General features: G+C 30.8%; 1 protein-coding gene across 1 annotated transcript; it reads left to right on the top strand.

The window, feature by feature from the left end:
- Positions 1-3,123: 3,123 nt before the first annotated feature.
- On the top strand, positions 3,124-6,292 carry LOC146993529 (uncharacterized). Its single transcript, XM_085827605.1, has one exon. It carries the CDS (start codon positions 4,594-4,596, stop codon positions 5,863-5,865), a length of 1,272 nt encoding a protein of 423 aa, XP_085683731.1. The 5' UTR covers positions 3,124-4,593; the 3' UTR covers positions 5,866-6,292.
- Positions 6,293-15,743: the final 9,451 nt, after the last annotated feature.

The following is a 15,743-nucleotide window of genomic DNA, read 5'->3' as shown; positions in this document are numbered from 1 at the left end:
TATTTTCCATAAGGTGGCGCTGTAAGCTATCTCATCTGGTAGCGCATAGCGCCACTTTACTAAACCTAGACATCACTTTTATGACTACAGCTGCAGCCGTTCGACGGTTAAACAGGCGGTACCGGACTTTAGTGGGCACCCTATATATATATATGTAGAATCGGTACTTACTGTCTAGGAATATGATGTTTGTAAACTTACTTCTTAGGTGGCTCTCTAGGGGCTAATAAACTAGTCCGATTTATGTAAAACTTGAATATTTAATGAAATATGAATAGTTGCTACAAACTACAAAGTAATTACATACGTAGAAGGAAATAGATGAGATAGATGAAGAAAAGGAATCGTCTTTACATTCAAACATCTTTTAATCGCGTCATCGTCTTAATGGCGGAATCGTCTGCCTTCTATCATCGGAAAAGTAAAAGATTTATTTTCACAGCTTGTCGCGTCATCTGATTATAATGAACGATGCCATCCCACAAATGCTCGTCCATCCTGATGGAATGCGGCCTCGCATTCTCGTAGCACCACCATCTACATCTAGGGATCTGAAAAATAAAATTTAAAAAAAAAAAAAAAAAGTTTTTAGTTAATATTGAGGGAAAAGTAGTCTTAAAAACAGGCGTCTCAAGACCAGAAGAGGAAAATGCGTATCTTCACTGTCATTGGCTGTATACCACGTGACACTCCCGAAACGTTGATTCTTTGGTTTTAGGCGCTATTTCTGGTTTTTCGCCAACTGCAATTGTGTTTCTCGCCAATTGTTAGCGGTTTGTTTAAATCAAGGATATTGCTTTTTTTTTTATTATCAAAATGGATATGTTTAAATGTAAATCTTGCAGTTCATCTTTTTATGCGAAAAGATATTTGAAAGCGCATGAGAAGCGTATGCACAAAGAATACACGAATTTAAATAATAAATTTGCACCATTTTCGTGTACGTATTGTACGAAGCAATTTTGTACAAAAAATTCTTTAGCTAAACATAGGATACGTATCCATAATATAAGGCGAAGTAATATTAAATGCGGCGAAGACGAATGCCGGGAACTATTTCCTACTACAGGAGATTTAAGATCTCACTTAGAGACTTGCCATAATTACAGCAATATGACTAAATGTATAAAACTGGAGTTTCAAAAAAAGCAAGGTATGCAATGAACTTTTTATTATTTTGTTTTCCTAGTTCAATTATAAATAAGCAAAATATATTGCGTAACTTCTGTATATAGCCCTTAATCTTTTTACATTAAAATTAAATAGCTTCATTAAAGCTAGTTCAGCAATACATTTATTTGAAGAAACACCATATATATGGTATTATTAATTTAAGCTGTTTCAGCACACAAATATGCATTTATTTGAAAAAATTAACAAATTAATTACTTTGAAACATATAATTTCAGAACACTATAGTTTTAACAATTAAGATTACTTTTCTGTGTGGCTGCAATCTGCATATTTTTATTTACTAATCAGATGCCCTTATTATGAAAATTTATACATTTATTTATTTATTAGACTTTTATTCATGGCTATCGGATGAAGAAAGAAAAACAAAGACTCATTTTGTGGTAGATTCATCTGGGCAGAAACATAAAAATTACACCAGGACGCTGTTTTGCTGTAATAGAAGTGGGACATACAAAGCAAAAGGCAAAGGTGAAAGACAGCTAAAAGCACAAGGGACTTCCAAAACAGGTTTCTCTTGCACAGCTACTGTCATACTAAAAGATTTTGGCAATCGTTTTGAAGCTGTATATTTTAAAGAACATTACAAGCATGAAAAATCCCTTTGTCATCTCCCTATTCCTAAACAAGAAAAGCAAAGTATAGCAGGCAAGTTATGTGTTAGACCGTATTTTGATTGTATTAATTTCTCTTAAATAAAACTATAATTACTTATGCAGTTGGAGCCTTTCTAGCTGTCATTAATATACAGGTGGTTCAAAATTCCAAAAGTGAATGAATTTTAATATTAATGAAGTTGATAACGAAAATCATTCATGGAAAATTCAGATTGGGAGAGAAACACGTGAGTGTGAAATTTAAAATTAGTCTTAACAGCAGACTTAATTTGCATAGATTTTAAATAAAATTATCAGCTTTGAGGACAATCAGACACAGGTATCTCTTCAGGAGTACAAAACTTTTGCAAAATGGAAGGAGTGGGTAGAGCAAAGTAAAGATGAACGTAACACTCTCTGTTGTGGAAAATAATAATGAAGCATGTAAAACCAAGATATTATAATTCTAAATGTGTTATGAAGGAATTAACACATTTATAATTCTAATATCTTAATTTGTTATATTTCATTACTGTTTTATCTGAATGGTTCAATGTTTGTGTTTCTCTGTCAACTGCTTTTAATATAAATTTGGATAATTCTCTTGAAGAAGAGGGACCTTGAAAATGCTGAAGTTTGATTCAAAATCTAGATGAAACTAAGATTAATATTTTGCCTGATTTAAAATTATGGTAAATTGTTTTCTCTTGTATTTATGAACAGCATATTAAATATTTATATAAAAGTGATTAATTATCTATATTTAAGTAACCTGAGATTTGTAACAATTGTTTTTCTTATTATTAAATTAAGTATCATATTTCTTACTAATCTACTGTATAGGCATATTTGTAAATTTAAAGATACTTTTTTTATTCCATTAGTTTTTAGTATATAAGATACATCTGTCATGATATTTACATTTTTCAGTAACTATATTACACTAATGAGCTAATAGTCAGTTTAGAGTTTTTGCCAGTAATCTATTGTCACATTTGTGAACAGGTGGTGTGGCTACACCGGACGTTGCCAGAGCGGACACGTACAATTTCGTGACCAGAGCAGACACTTCGAAACTCATCGTGGTTAGAGCTGCACATCTTTTCCCCATCTTAGAACAGATAAAGGGTGCAGATAAATAAGTAAATAAATACTTTTAAAAATTGCAAATATAATTTAAAACAGTATTTTAAGTGCCAAATCTCTTTTACCGATGTTTTCTGTTTTTGCACTCGATTATCGAATTACAATGATAAATACATTTTTGCCAATCATATTTAATTATTTATATGTATTTAAATTGTGATGATATTATAGTGCGAATGCATTTTAAACATAGCGAAATGTAATAAAAATAAAAACTTTTGTGTAAATATAAAATGTAATAAAAATAAAAATTTCAGGGATTTTGTGGAAAACTGTATTTTAGAGTCAAATATTAGAACAGGTGCAGTTACCATAAAATTAATTAGCTGCATTAATGTAAGTAAAAATAAATATTAGAAGTAAAATATACAAAACAGATACTAGTAAATAAATACTAGCTATCCTTTATTATAAAGGCATAAATATAATTTACAATTTAGTCCAACCTAGTTACAAAACTTAAAGATTTTAGACATTTTTCTAAATTGTTTGATGTTTCGAATTCTTTTAGGATGTTTTTAATTCTTTCATCCAATTTTACATATGCTTTTTTCCTTGTTATTTCAGGGTCGCCTAATTCTCTGGCTTTCAAATTAAAAGACACTTTTTTGTGTTTCTTCTTTTAGTATTTTAACTAATAAGTGCACAATAGGCTGGTTTCTGCCAGTGATTGTGTTTAATTTAGAATTCCACCTTTCAACAGAATTATTTGTCTTATGATGCTGTCCATGTACATTCCGTATTTTAATGGGCATATTTTGATTTTCCATTCACTACTCGACAAAAGAATCAATGAATGTGGTAAGTTTGTCAATGCTAAAAGCTTTTTCCTATACAATGCTCTAAGTATCATCTACATGTTCTATTGGCAAGTAAGCTAAGGCAGAAATCATTCTACAGACATGTCTTATATCTTCGTTCTCTTTATATTCCTTTATTACACCCATTTCTCCCCATTCATCTTATGTCACAAACATTGATTAAAATGAAAGTTACAACCGAATATAGTCGAACTGGGAAATTCTAACATACAGCTATTGATGGCTGCGGCTTCAAAATCAAATTTTATAATGTCCGGCTTCTACTTAGGGTACCAACATTTCACTTCCTGAAACATTGCAACTTACGTTGCTTGTGTCTTATAAGGCAGAAATGCAAAAAGCGCTGGATAAATATTGGTCTCAGTTGCTGTACTCCTTAAGTTGATGTTCAAATTTCAAAACACTTACTATTTTATATATTGTTGAAAGAATTGATTAGGGCAATGAAATGTTCATTAAAAAAAAATTTCAGTTGCAAGCTGATATTCTAATATCATACCATTGTTTGCATGGAATTCATATTTAGTAGGTATAAAATAATATAAAATTTTCTTTTCAAGTTCATATAAATGAAAAACTTTATTTTGCATATAGTATATATAATTTTTATCTCCTAATTATCTTTTTAAATTATTTCAGGTAAATTATTGCAGGGGGTGGAAGAGAAACGAATTTTGCAAGATGCAAGATTCTCTTCGAGAGATGATATTGAAACAAAACAGTTAATAACGAAAAAAGACCTGCATAACATTAAAAGGGATTTTGGTCTGAGCATTACTTCTAAAGGATTAATTTTAACAGATGATGAGACAAGTGTTTGGTCCTGGGTTAATACGATGTCGCAAATGGAATTCAACCCCGTTCTGATGTATAAACGTCAAGGAGAAAAATATGCAAATGTAAACGAAAATGATTTCATGTTAGCAATAATGACAGAATTTCAAAAAAAAATGTTGATAGAATTTGGTAATGATAGAATCTGTATTGATTCTACACATGGAATTTCTGCTTATGGATTTGAACTTGTAACATTGCTTGTCGTTGATAAGTATGAAGAGGGCATACCAGTTGCTTTCTTAATATCATCAACAGTATCAGAAAAAATTTTGGTAAACTTTTTTAACTGCATCAAAAAGATCATTGATATCAAGCCAAAGGTTTTCATGAGCGATGATGCTCCCATGTTCTATAATGCATGGGAGCAAACATTTGGTTCTTGCCAAAAATTATTATGTGCTTGGCATGTGGACAGAGCATGGAAAGGTCATTTGAATTCTGTGCCAAAACATAAAAGACAAGCAGTGTACAAAACTTTAAAAACTTTAATGTATGAATTAGATGAAGAAATGTTCAACAAAATGTTAGAAACATTTTCTGAGCAACTATGTGAAGATGAAGACACGCGAGAATTCCATAAATATTTTATGACATACTATTTTGAAAGAGCCAAAATGTGGGCATACTGTTTCAGAAAAGGGGCTAAAATCAACACCAATATGTATGTTGAAACATTTCATCGGAAATTAAAATATATTTATTTAGATGGGAAGAAAACCAAACGGGTTGATAAATGTATCATCGAGTTAATTAATCTTGTCAATGATCAAAAGTTTGACACTTACATAAAATATCAGAAAGGAAAAATAACAAAGAAGACAACAAAAACATTTCAACGTCATAAAGCTGCTGAGCTTTTAAATGCTAACTGTGTAAAAAAAGATGATGTATGGGAAGTTTCATCAGAACTGGGAGAAAATTCTTATAAAATTATCAGAGATCATGTTTGTAATGATTTATGCCTCATAACTTGTAGACTTTGTTCATGCTGTTTAAAAGCTTATAAATGTACATGCCATGATTATTCTATTTTAAATAATATGTGTAAACATATACATTTTGTAATCATGTCTGAAAAAAAGACAGAACCTTATATAGGCCCTCTAAACAGAATACCTACTAGGAATAATTATGAATCTTTAACAGTAAGTAAAACATACATAAGTGAACTTATTCAATCTTCATTTTCAATTTCTGAAAAATTAAACTGCATTGAAAATATGGACATTAATCTTGCTACACAAATAAAAAAAGCATTTAAATGCAATTGAACATTTATTAGAAGTTCCTTTGTTAGATAAAGCACATGCTTCAATTTCAAAAGAACCAACAAATAAAAAAATTGTTCCCCAAAAGAGATTTTATTCAGTTAAAAAACGAAAAGTGTGTAAAAAAGTACAGTTTGGAAATCCTTCAACAGCAGAAAAAAATAATACCAAACCTATTTTATTAAATCAATTAATTGTTAATTCAGATCCCAGCTATGATCATTTGTATTGCAGTGAATTGAATGCCAAAAGTTTAAAAGAAAAGTCACTAAATAATGTTTAAGAAAATTATGCTATTTAAGTATTTTTAAAATTTGTGTATTTATAACAAATTATTTGATTTTTATGTAACTAATCTGGATGTCTCATTTTAATTTAATTATGTATCTTATTATAAATTTAATAAAATTGTTATAACTGTTCTACTGTATATCTAAGCTATGCATTTATCCTATACTTAATCTACGCATACATTAAATCTATTTATAAAGTCATGCTTTATAATAACTATTCTACTGTAAATGTGAATTACACATTTATCATATACATAATCATTGTCCAGTTAGGTGATAGGATTGTTGATGTTTCTTTAAATAATGAGTCCAGATAAGCAGGATGGTATGAACAATTTATTAGGAGAATAGGCACAATACTATTACACACAGAACAAAAATGGCTGAAAACAAATCAAGGAGAATAGGGATATTTAGCAATTCACTTCTCATGAAATAAATTCTAAAGTTTCCTAAATCACTCTCTCAGGATAAACACTAACTTGTAATTCAGCTAACTGCAAAGTCTGGCACCTGATTCACAAGCTCTCTTGTTCTCAGACCCGTATTTATACTCTGCAGGATGTGTTATGCAAGATAAATGCAAAGTTCGTTATGACACGAAAACCTATTTTCGAAGCCCTGTGACCAATTCATCCAGAAGTTTCTAGAGCCATGCTGCAACAGGCATCTCAAGATAGATAACGCAAAATGCTTATCTTTACTGTCATTGACTATATCACATGACAGTCCTGAAACGTTTTTGGCTCTATTTCTAGTTCTCCTCCAACTGCGTATCTCGTCAATTGTTAGCAGTTTGTTTAAATCAAAGAGCTTGCACTTTGCTTTTATTACTGAGATGGATATTTAAACATATCCATATTATATAAATATTTAAACGTAATGCAAATCTTGCAGTGCATCTTTCTATGTGATGAGATATTTAAAAGCACATAAACGTATGCACAAAGATACCGTCACTAAAGTTACGCCATATTCGTCATCAATTTTAAGCAAACACAGAATATGCATTCATAACGTAATGTGAAAAAAATATTAAATTCAGTGAAGTAGGATGTCTAGAACTGTTTCTCACCACAGGAGATTTAAGATCTCACTTTTAAGTTAGTTTTAAGTCACTTTAAGATTAAGATTAAAGACTCGCCATAATTATAATAACATGATAAAATGTATGAAACTTAGAGTTCCATAAAAAACAAGGTTTGTAATGATCTTTTCCTTATTTTGTTCTTTAGTTCAATTATAAATAAGAAAAATATATTACGTGACTTCTGTATATAGCCCTTAAACTTTTTATATTCAAATTAAATAGCTTAATGAATACGGTGTTATTCATTAAAGCTATTTCAGCACACACATTTATTTGAAAAAACATATATATGGTATTATTAATTTAAGCTGTTTCAGCACACAAATATACATTTATTTGAAAAAATTAGCATACATTAATTACTATAAAACTTATAATTTCAGATCACTATAGTTTTAACAACAAAGATTATTTTTCTGTGTGGGTGCAATTTGTATATTTTTATTCTAATGTCTTATAAAAATTTAACAAAAAATGCAACTTATTTTTTTATCTACTGCCATGTATAATTTGTTGTACTACTTGTTCCTTAATATGGAAAAGTTGTTATAAAAGTGCACAGTATGGCTCATAATTTGATTTCAATGTCTCACTTTAACTTTTTCTTTTTTTTTTTTTTTTTTTTTTTTTTTTTTTTTTTTTTGTCTTTTGACCAGGAAAATTTATTATGAATTATTATTGTTTTACATATATTATTATTAGTTACTGATGAAGATCAATAATGGTTTTGGTTTGGTTTATTTAATTACGGCTATCTGCCTAAGGGGAGGGATGCCTTCGTGGAGGACTTTCTAAGGGAAACTGGCTCGTATACACGTTACACATGGGAAAAACCATGAAAACGCCCATGCAGCCAGCCCGTTCGCAGGATTCGAACCTCGGACCGAACTACCAGTGTTCAGTGTCTTAACGGCTCGGCCTCTGGTGGGCTATATGAAATAACGAAAATTTGCTATCTTTGCTTTATTTCCAGCATAAATGCAAGTGTTTATTTTAGGAAAATAAAGCTGAATAAAATTTGTATATTTTTGCTAATTTTTTTAAAGATAATTTTAACTATTTCATTTGTATTATGGAGAATAACAAGAATGAAACAAGTAAAAACCTTTCATCAGATAACAAATAAGCGAAGATGCCAAATTTGAATATTAAGCGATAAAAAATTTAGAGAGCACACTACTCATACTTATCTCAGATGTTAAAAATCTGTTGGTTTATATAAAAAGTTGACTAATTCTTAATACAGAATACTATAACAATGCAAGCACTGACATAGTTTTCATAACCCTACATTTAAAAAACATTATAATTTAAAGATATAGCTTTTCCTGAAAATACACCATAAAGTACCACATTTAACCAATTTGTTACAAGCTTGATACCATGTGAGCAAACTTGAAACTGCATATCAGTTAGATTAAAAATGAAGAACAAGAACTGAATATGAATAAGGTACTAAATTTTTAAAAGTCTATAATATAAACAGGCTAAATGAAATAATGCATAAGTGTATATTTAAGTATTTATGGTATTAATTTTAGAAAAACACCTATTGACTCAGGAAAGTTTCGTGAAATTTAAACCAAGTACTGAAGTTGCATTCATGCCAAAATGAAACCACACTTTTTATATGCTCATATTTTATTGTGGAATGTAAATACAAGTAATCAGGAATACAATGAATTCACAATATTAAAAAGAAGCAATATTAAAAAATCACAGGTGAATGAATGAAGAATAATCTTACGAACACTCTATAAACTGCTTTTAATTTTTATACAACATATGAAATTACCTTGAATTATAGAAGAAAGGTAGTTGAACAAATATGAAAATGAGATTTCATAACGAGGATAACTTCATGCAAAATTAAGAAAGCAGCTGCTAGAAATATTGATACTCTTCTGTTATGAGGATTGATTGTATGTATGTATATACATGTGCATGTCTATTTGTGTGTGTATGCATACATATATATATGCACATGCAAAATATATATACCAATTGTGGCCAATGTGTGGCTCGCGAGCCTTATACGGCTCTTGCAAGCAATTTGTGCGGCTCATGCATATAAAATATATGTATGAAATATGGTAAACTAAAACTATTCAGTGTCCAAAAGGAAGTAATTAATTAGTTTAGACTCTTTTTACAAAGTTATCAGGGATTTCTTTCTATTTAAAACCTCCTCCACTACTTCTATAATGATGTAAATATGAACTTGTGGCTTTTAGAAAATTTAGATGCAGCTCTCAAACATTCCTGAATTCAAACGTGCTTACTGAAATGAAGTTTGGCCAACTCTGATATATACATTTCTGAATCTGGTTCCGATAACAGAACAGGGCCAAAATATCTTGTGAAAGAATATATATTGAAATGCCTCACATTATTTATTAAGTGAAATGGATTTGAAAAAAAAAAAAAAAAAGGTACAAAAGTTGTATCTTCAAAATAAACAATATGTTAATATGTAATTCCTTAACATCAGAAAACATACTGACAAATTATCAATAACATAAATGATATTCTAATGGAAATTATAAGTAGATACACTTATAACTATTAAACCAGTCTGCAGTTATAAAATATAGCAATTTTAATTTTGACATCAGTTGCAAAAGTATTGCATAGCAGAAATATACTTTAATTCACAATGGCATTACCATAATATTTCTGTCATTGCAACTTACTTATTATAATACAAACCCAGTTATTTCAAATCAATTTCTATATAATTCCTGTGTACTATAGTACTTCAAATATACTGTTTGGTATGCCTGTTCACACTTGAATTCTTAATTTTGTTTTATAATTCTTTAGTTATGACCGGAGAAATGCATGCAAATAATTCCATATGTTATAAAATGCGTTATATATTCCATTTTAATGTGATCATATCTTTACTTTGAACATCAAAATATGATTTTAGTCTTTGAAATATATTCATCTCATAAAGTGGTAAACAGCACATCGCAAACTAATGAACTACAATATAATATAAACAGTGTTAAATAAACAAAATGTAGTATTAACATTTGGGCCTGACTCTGGCTCACTTTGAAAAAACTGACACCACTTCTGAACCTTAAATTTTTAAGCAAACTGTTGCTCCTTTTAATATTCCCCATCTTACTAATGAATTATTTTGGTAATTCATCACAAACGATGCAACTAGCAATTATGATATGGCGTTTTTATTTTGGCGATTCTAAATATTAAATTTTCGCCAAAAGTGGTAAACTTACACAGCTAAGTTCTAGTGTTAATGCTGACGTCCAAAAGAAAGAAAACCACGTGACCTGTAATAACCAATCAGCATTAGGTTACGCATTTTCCTCTTCTGGTCTTGAGACGCCTGTGTCTTAAAAGGTTTATTTCAGCCATCTTCCCTTATCATCTTAACATCCTCAGAAATAACGGCGTTAGCTCTTCTTAAATGCTCTTTCAGTGTTCATTCATCTTGAACAGTCTATTTGAATACTCGTATTTTACAAACACGTCTTCCTTTGATGTTGTCTGGTACAGTTCGTCTGGATTCGTCTTTACATACGTCTTAATATCGTCTGAATGGGTCTTCTTAGATACCGTCTGGATACGTCTTCTGAATGCGTATTAGATATCTTCAAGATCCGTCATTCGAATGCGTCTTCTCAAAATCATCTTCTTTAAGCAGTCTTCCTTCATACATTTCATCCTTAGACATCATCTTCAGTCTTCTTAAATTAGTTCACGTCTTTAAAACAATAGTCCATTAGTCAAATCAGGAGAAATTTGTCTAGTCGGGAAAAACGTCTAAATCAGGAATCATCAAAATCGTTATTTCATTATCAAAGATTTTCAGTTTTCTTCCTGGATCTTCTGAATCTGCTTTTTCGCTTCTTTTTTCTCACCTTCTTTAATTTCTTTTGTTTCGTCTCTGCTTTCCATATCAGCGTCGTTGTAATCAGGTTTTCTGACTGACTTCTGCTTTTCAATCTTGTCTTTTTCGGTGGTCTCTGTAGTTTCTTTGTCTCCGGTGGCTTCTTTTGCTTCTCTATTCCAAGGTATTTTACTGAAATTGTTCTAGTAGAATTCGCATTTGATTCATCACATTTAGCAAATAGCTTCTTCGCCGAAATTCTTCTCTTCAGAATCTCCTTCTGCAGTGGCGTTTCTCCTCGTTGGCTTCAGAGCTAATTGCATTGTGCTTGAGTTTCCTTTTTGCACTAATTCATCTTCAATAATATCATTTTCATTTACATCAGAATCTGAATCACTCAGGACGTCGTCAGAATTCACAATCAAGGAATCAATGCCACCTGCTTTGATTGTAGATGAAGTGTCCAGTTTGATCACATTCTGTACTGTAACAGGAACTATACTAACAGGATCAGTTTCTGGTTTTGGAAGCAAAAAACCATAATTAACAACTTTTTCAAATCCTTCTTCAGAACCATTTCCATTGCAATAAGCATTTTTTTGCTCTTCGGAATCATTCTCAGATTTCTTGTTTTCTGCTATAACACAAATATTTGATCTAAATGAAGAACCATCAATTTGGAATTCACCTTCAAATCTCTCTATAGGTTTGTTGCCAAATTCCGTTAACTCTAGCTCTGCCGACTTAAGTTCAGGAGAACCTATCTTCTTATGTATATCTTCTCGGATTAGCGTTACTTGACTACCCGTATCTATTAAAGCATCAATTTGCAAATTACCCAAATTAACAGTTTTATGCATTTCTTTCTGACAAGTCTGAGTTATTGGAGTAACAGTTTTGGCATCTTGGATATTTTTAGATGATGTTTTCGAACAATTTACGGCTTTGTGTCCAAACAAATCGCATTTAAAACACTTAAATCCTTTACTCTTATTGTTACAAAAATTAGACTTATGACCTAAACTTCCACAATTATAACACCTTGGCTCTTTAATCTTACTAGGTACAGCGCGTGTTTTATTTTGTGTGTTAGTACTTGAATAACCCTTATTCTTCGTATCTGGAACACGAATTTTCTCATATATTTTTAATTTCTCTTTGAATTCAGAAATAGTTTTGCACCCATAAACACACAAAATAATTTTGTTACTACTCTGATCTGGTATCCCATTGATCACATAATCAAGAATTGATGAATCATCAACAGAACCGCGACTGGCTATTTCACGCATGGCAATTAAATATTCGGAAAGTGATTCACCAGGTTTTAAGTGTCGATTCTGTAACAAATTATGAAGTTGTGCACTGTTTATTTTAGAACCAAATTCAGATAAGAGATTTTCTTTTAATTTGTCGATATTATACCCTTCAAAGACCTAATAAATACTTTAGCAGAACCAGTAAGCAATTTTTTAGCAAACACCATTTTCTGTAATTCCGATAACTTAAATAATTTAAAAGATTCTTCTAAATCACCAATGAAGGATTCAACTGGATATGTATCAGTGCCATTAAATTCAGAAACAGTTTCTAGAATATCACGAAAATGTAAGGAAATATTGCTAGGCATTATAATGTTTTCATTCACTGAGTTATTTATGGGAGGTGATTCTGACCGAACAGAATTAATATCATCATTTTTATCAGAATCATAAACACTTTCGTTTTCAGATAACTCATCATCTTCATCACTTTCGGATTTTAAAAGCTTAAAATCACAAAGACTATTCAATATTAAATCACAGTTTTTATCAGGATTTGAATCATAATTAAGATGTAACAAATTACACACAGAAATAAAATCATTTGCAGTAAGAGTTTTAAGTAATTTTTGTTTTGTTTCTTCAATATTAAAATCAGATGGAAAACCACAAAAGTTACGCAATCTAGCTCTATTTTTTCGATCACCCAAAGTTCCAAACACAATTTGATGTAAAAATTTAATTGACTTAGTAGGCCCAGTCTTTAAAGAATTTGAAATTCTAGGAATAGAATTCAAGGTAGTCATCTTCATTCGCAGTATCATAGAACACTATTCTTAGAAGTAACAATGTGTAAATAATCGAAACAAAACTTATTTCTCTTCTTTTGTAATATTCATCATGCTTCTTCCTAGGCTCATCGGGGCCTGAGCTCCCAAATCTGTAGAATCGGTACTTACTGTCTAGGAATATGATGTTTGTAAACTTACTTCTTAGGTGGCTGTTTAAGGGCTAATAAGTCCGATTTATGTAAAACTTGAATATTTAATGAAACATGAATAGTTGCTACAAACTACAAAGTAATTACATACGTAGAAGAAAATAGATGAGATTATTTACAGATGAAGAAAAGGAATCGCCTTTACATTCAAACATCTTTTAATCGCGTCATCGTCTTAATGGCGGAATCGTCTGCCTTCTATCATCGGAAAAGTAAAAGATTTATTTTCACAGCTTGTCGCGTCATCTGATTATAATGAACGATGCCATCCCACAAGCACCCTATACATATATATATACACGATAAGGTTTAATAAAAAATAAAATTAAAACTAAAAGTAAAATAAGATATGCCTGGCTTTGAGCTGCAAAGAATCAAACTTAAGAAATTATAAACATTTTGAATTTTTTTTAAAGATTATGCTATCCTGGCAAAAATTATTTAAAGACTTATTAGTGTTCCTAGGCAAACGCGTTCTCATTCGCGATTTCTTAGCAGCATTTTTAATTCCCTACAAAATTTTTTCTACTGTACGACAATCTCTTTTAAAAAATTTGGATAAATATTAACTACTGTTTTATATATATAAGTTCTATTTCTATTATAGTATGGTTTACCTAAGAAGAAAATAAAATGAAAGCTTCTTGATAACCGCAAATTTTTCTACTCATAGATAATCAATTTTTTTAGGTAGGGATGACACATGTCAAAATTCTCTTTATACACAGCATTTCTTGTGTAGATCTTTCCATCATTTTTAAGCTCGCCTTGCAGATGACCATCCATTATTTTTAATTTTACGTCCGTTCTTTCACGAACTCTTGAACAGGTAAGATAACAACAACAACAAACTCTTATAACCGCTCCTGCTACTGAAAGCAACTGCGGTGTTTTGTAACTATACTAATTGTTACAAAACGATTGTTAAAGTATAACGATTGGAATCCACGTTTCTAACCACTCCGTTATCTCACTCCGGATTAGGCAGGAGGAGACAGGTGCTAACTACCAAAGTGGGCAAAAGCCAATAGGCTAAAAACTGGGCATAGCGCGTCAACTAAGCAAAAGAGCTTTAAAAAAAAAAAAAAAAGCAGCCAAGCGGCAAGGGCCGAAGTCATGACGGCTAAAACAGGAAGTGAAGGGACAGCCAGTGAAGTTACAATGACGTAATTTAGGGTACAAAAAAAAACTTTTTACATAAATGAACAATTAATTAAAGCAGAGTAAAATGTAAAATAAACATATATACAAACAAAATAATAATCATAACATATAAAATAATAATCATAATCATAACAAATAAATAATCATAATCATAACAAATAAATAATAATAATAACAAAAATAAATAATAAATAACAATAATAACAAAATAATAGAAAAATTCAAAGAAACTTATAAACAGATATACAATTCCCTGCAGGTGTATATACTACACCACTACAGTAAAGACTGCACTACAGTAAACACTACAGTGACTAAATAAATGAGCATTACATTGAAGTGAATGGAAGAAAAATAACAATCAGAATGACATAAACATTGTAGGATTAACGATAAACAATAAAGTCTGAGTCATTAACATGTATAAGTTGCATAATTGACTTCATGGCATTAAGAGTAGAATTGCATTTTGCCAATATTTCCAGTGAAGGCAATGGCGATGGAAAAAGAGTTGTTCTTTCTTTTACTGTTATTGGACAAGACGTGATGTAATGGAGAGCTCCTGCAAGCTCTCCACTTGTCCCGCAACCACATCTTGTGTTCTTTCTATGAAATCTTTGCATATATTGTGAAAATTTACCATGATTTGTCAAGACTTGATTTAAAATGTGATCTGATTGTATACGAGAGAGAGAAATTTGTGGAAAAAAGGCATAAGTCGAACGTCCTGTAGAGTCCTCATCCCATCTTTGCTGCCATGTTTTAAGCGATTCTTGCAGGATTTGATGTTTGGCCGAAATCTCTGAAAGTGGCACTTCAACATCTATCTGATCTTGTTGCGTTGCTCTTTTCGCTTAGGAATCTGCTCTTTCGTTCTCTGTGATTCCAATGTGAGCTTTAATCCAATTAAGCTCTAGAGAATGGGAATCTAAAAGAGTTTTTATGATTTCCTTTAAGCTAAGAATGCTTCTTTTCGTAATTTTATCACTATTTAAACTTTGAAGGGAACTACGACTATCTGTAAAAATACGAATAGGAATGTTGTCTGTTATTGTGGAACCTATCCAGATGAGTGCTTTTTTTAAAGCAAGAACCTCTGCTTGGAACACGGAAGCCGTATCATTTAATCTATAAATTTCTGAATGAACTTCGTGCCTATTGTTGTACATAACAAAAGCCGCACCTACATGTTTACCAATCTTAGATCCAT

The sequence above is a fragment of the Stegodyphus dumicola genome, chromosome 12, assembly GCF_044657685.1.
Source record: "Stegodyphus dumicola isolate Sdum_Otavi_A_Nest chromosome 12, ASM4465768v1".
Lineage (NCBI taxonomy): Eukaryota > Metazoa > Arthropoda > Arachnida > Araneae > Eresidae > Stegodyphus > Stegodyphus dumicola.
The sequence above is the reverse complement of the archived record's forward strand: the minus strand, read 5'-3'. Positions and strand labels throughout refer to the sequence as shown.

Coding starts and splice junctions, on each gene's coding strand:
- LOC146993529 (XM_085827605.1), top strand. CDS start 4,594: ATGTCGCAAATGGAATTCAACCCCGTTCTGATGTATAAACGTCAAGGA.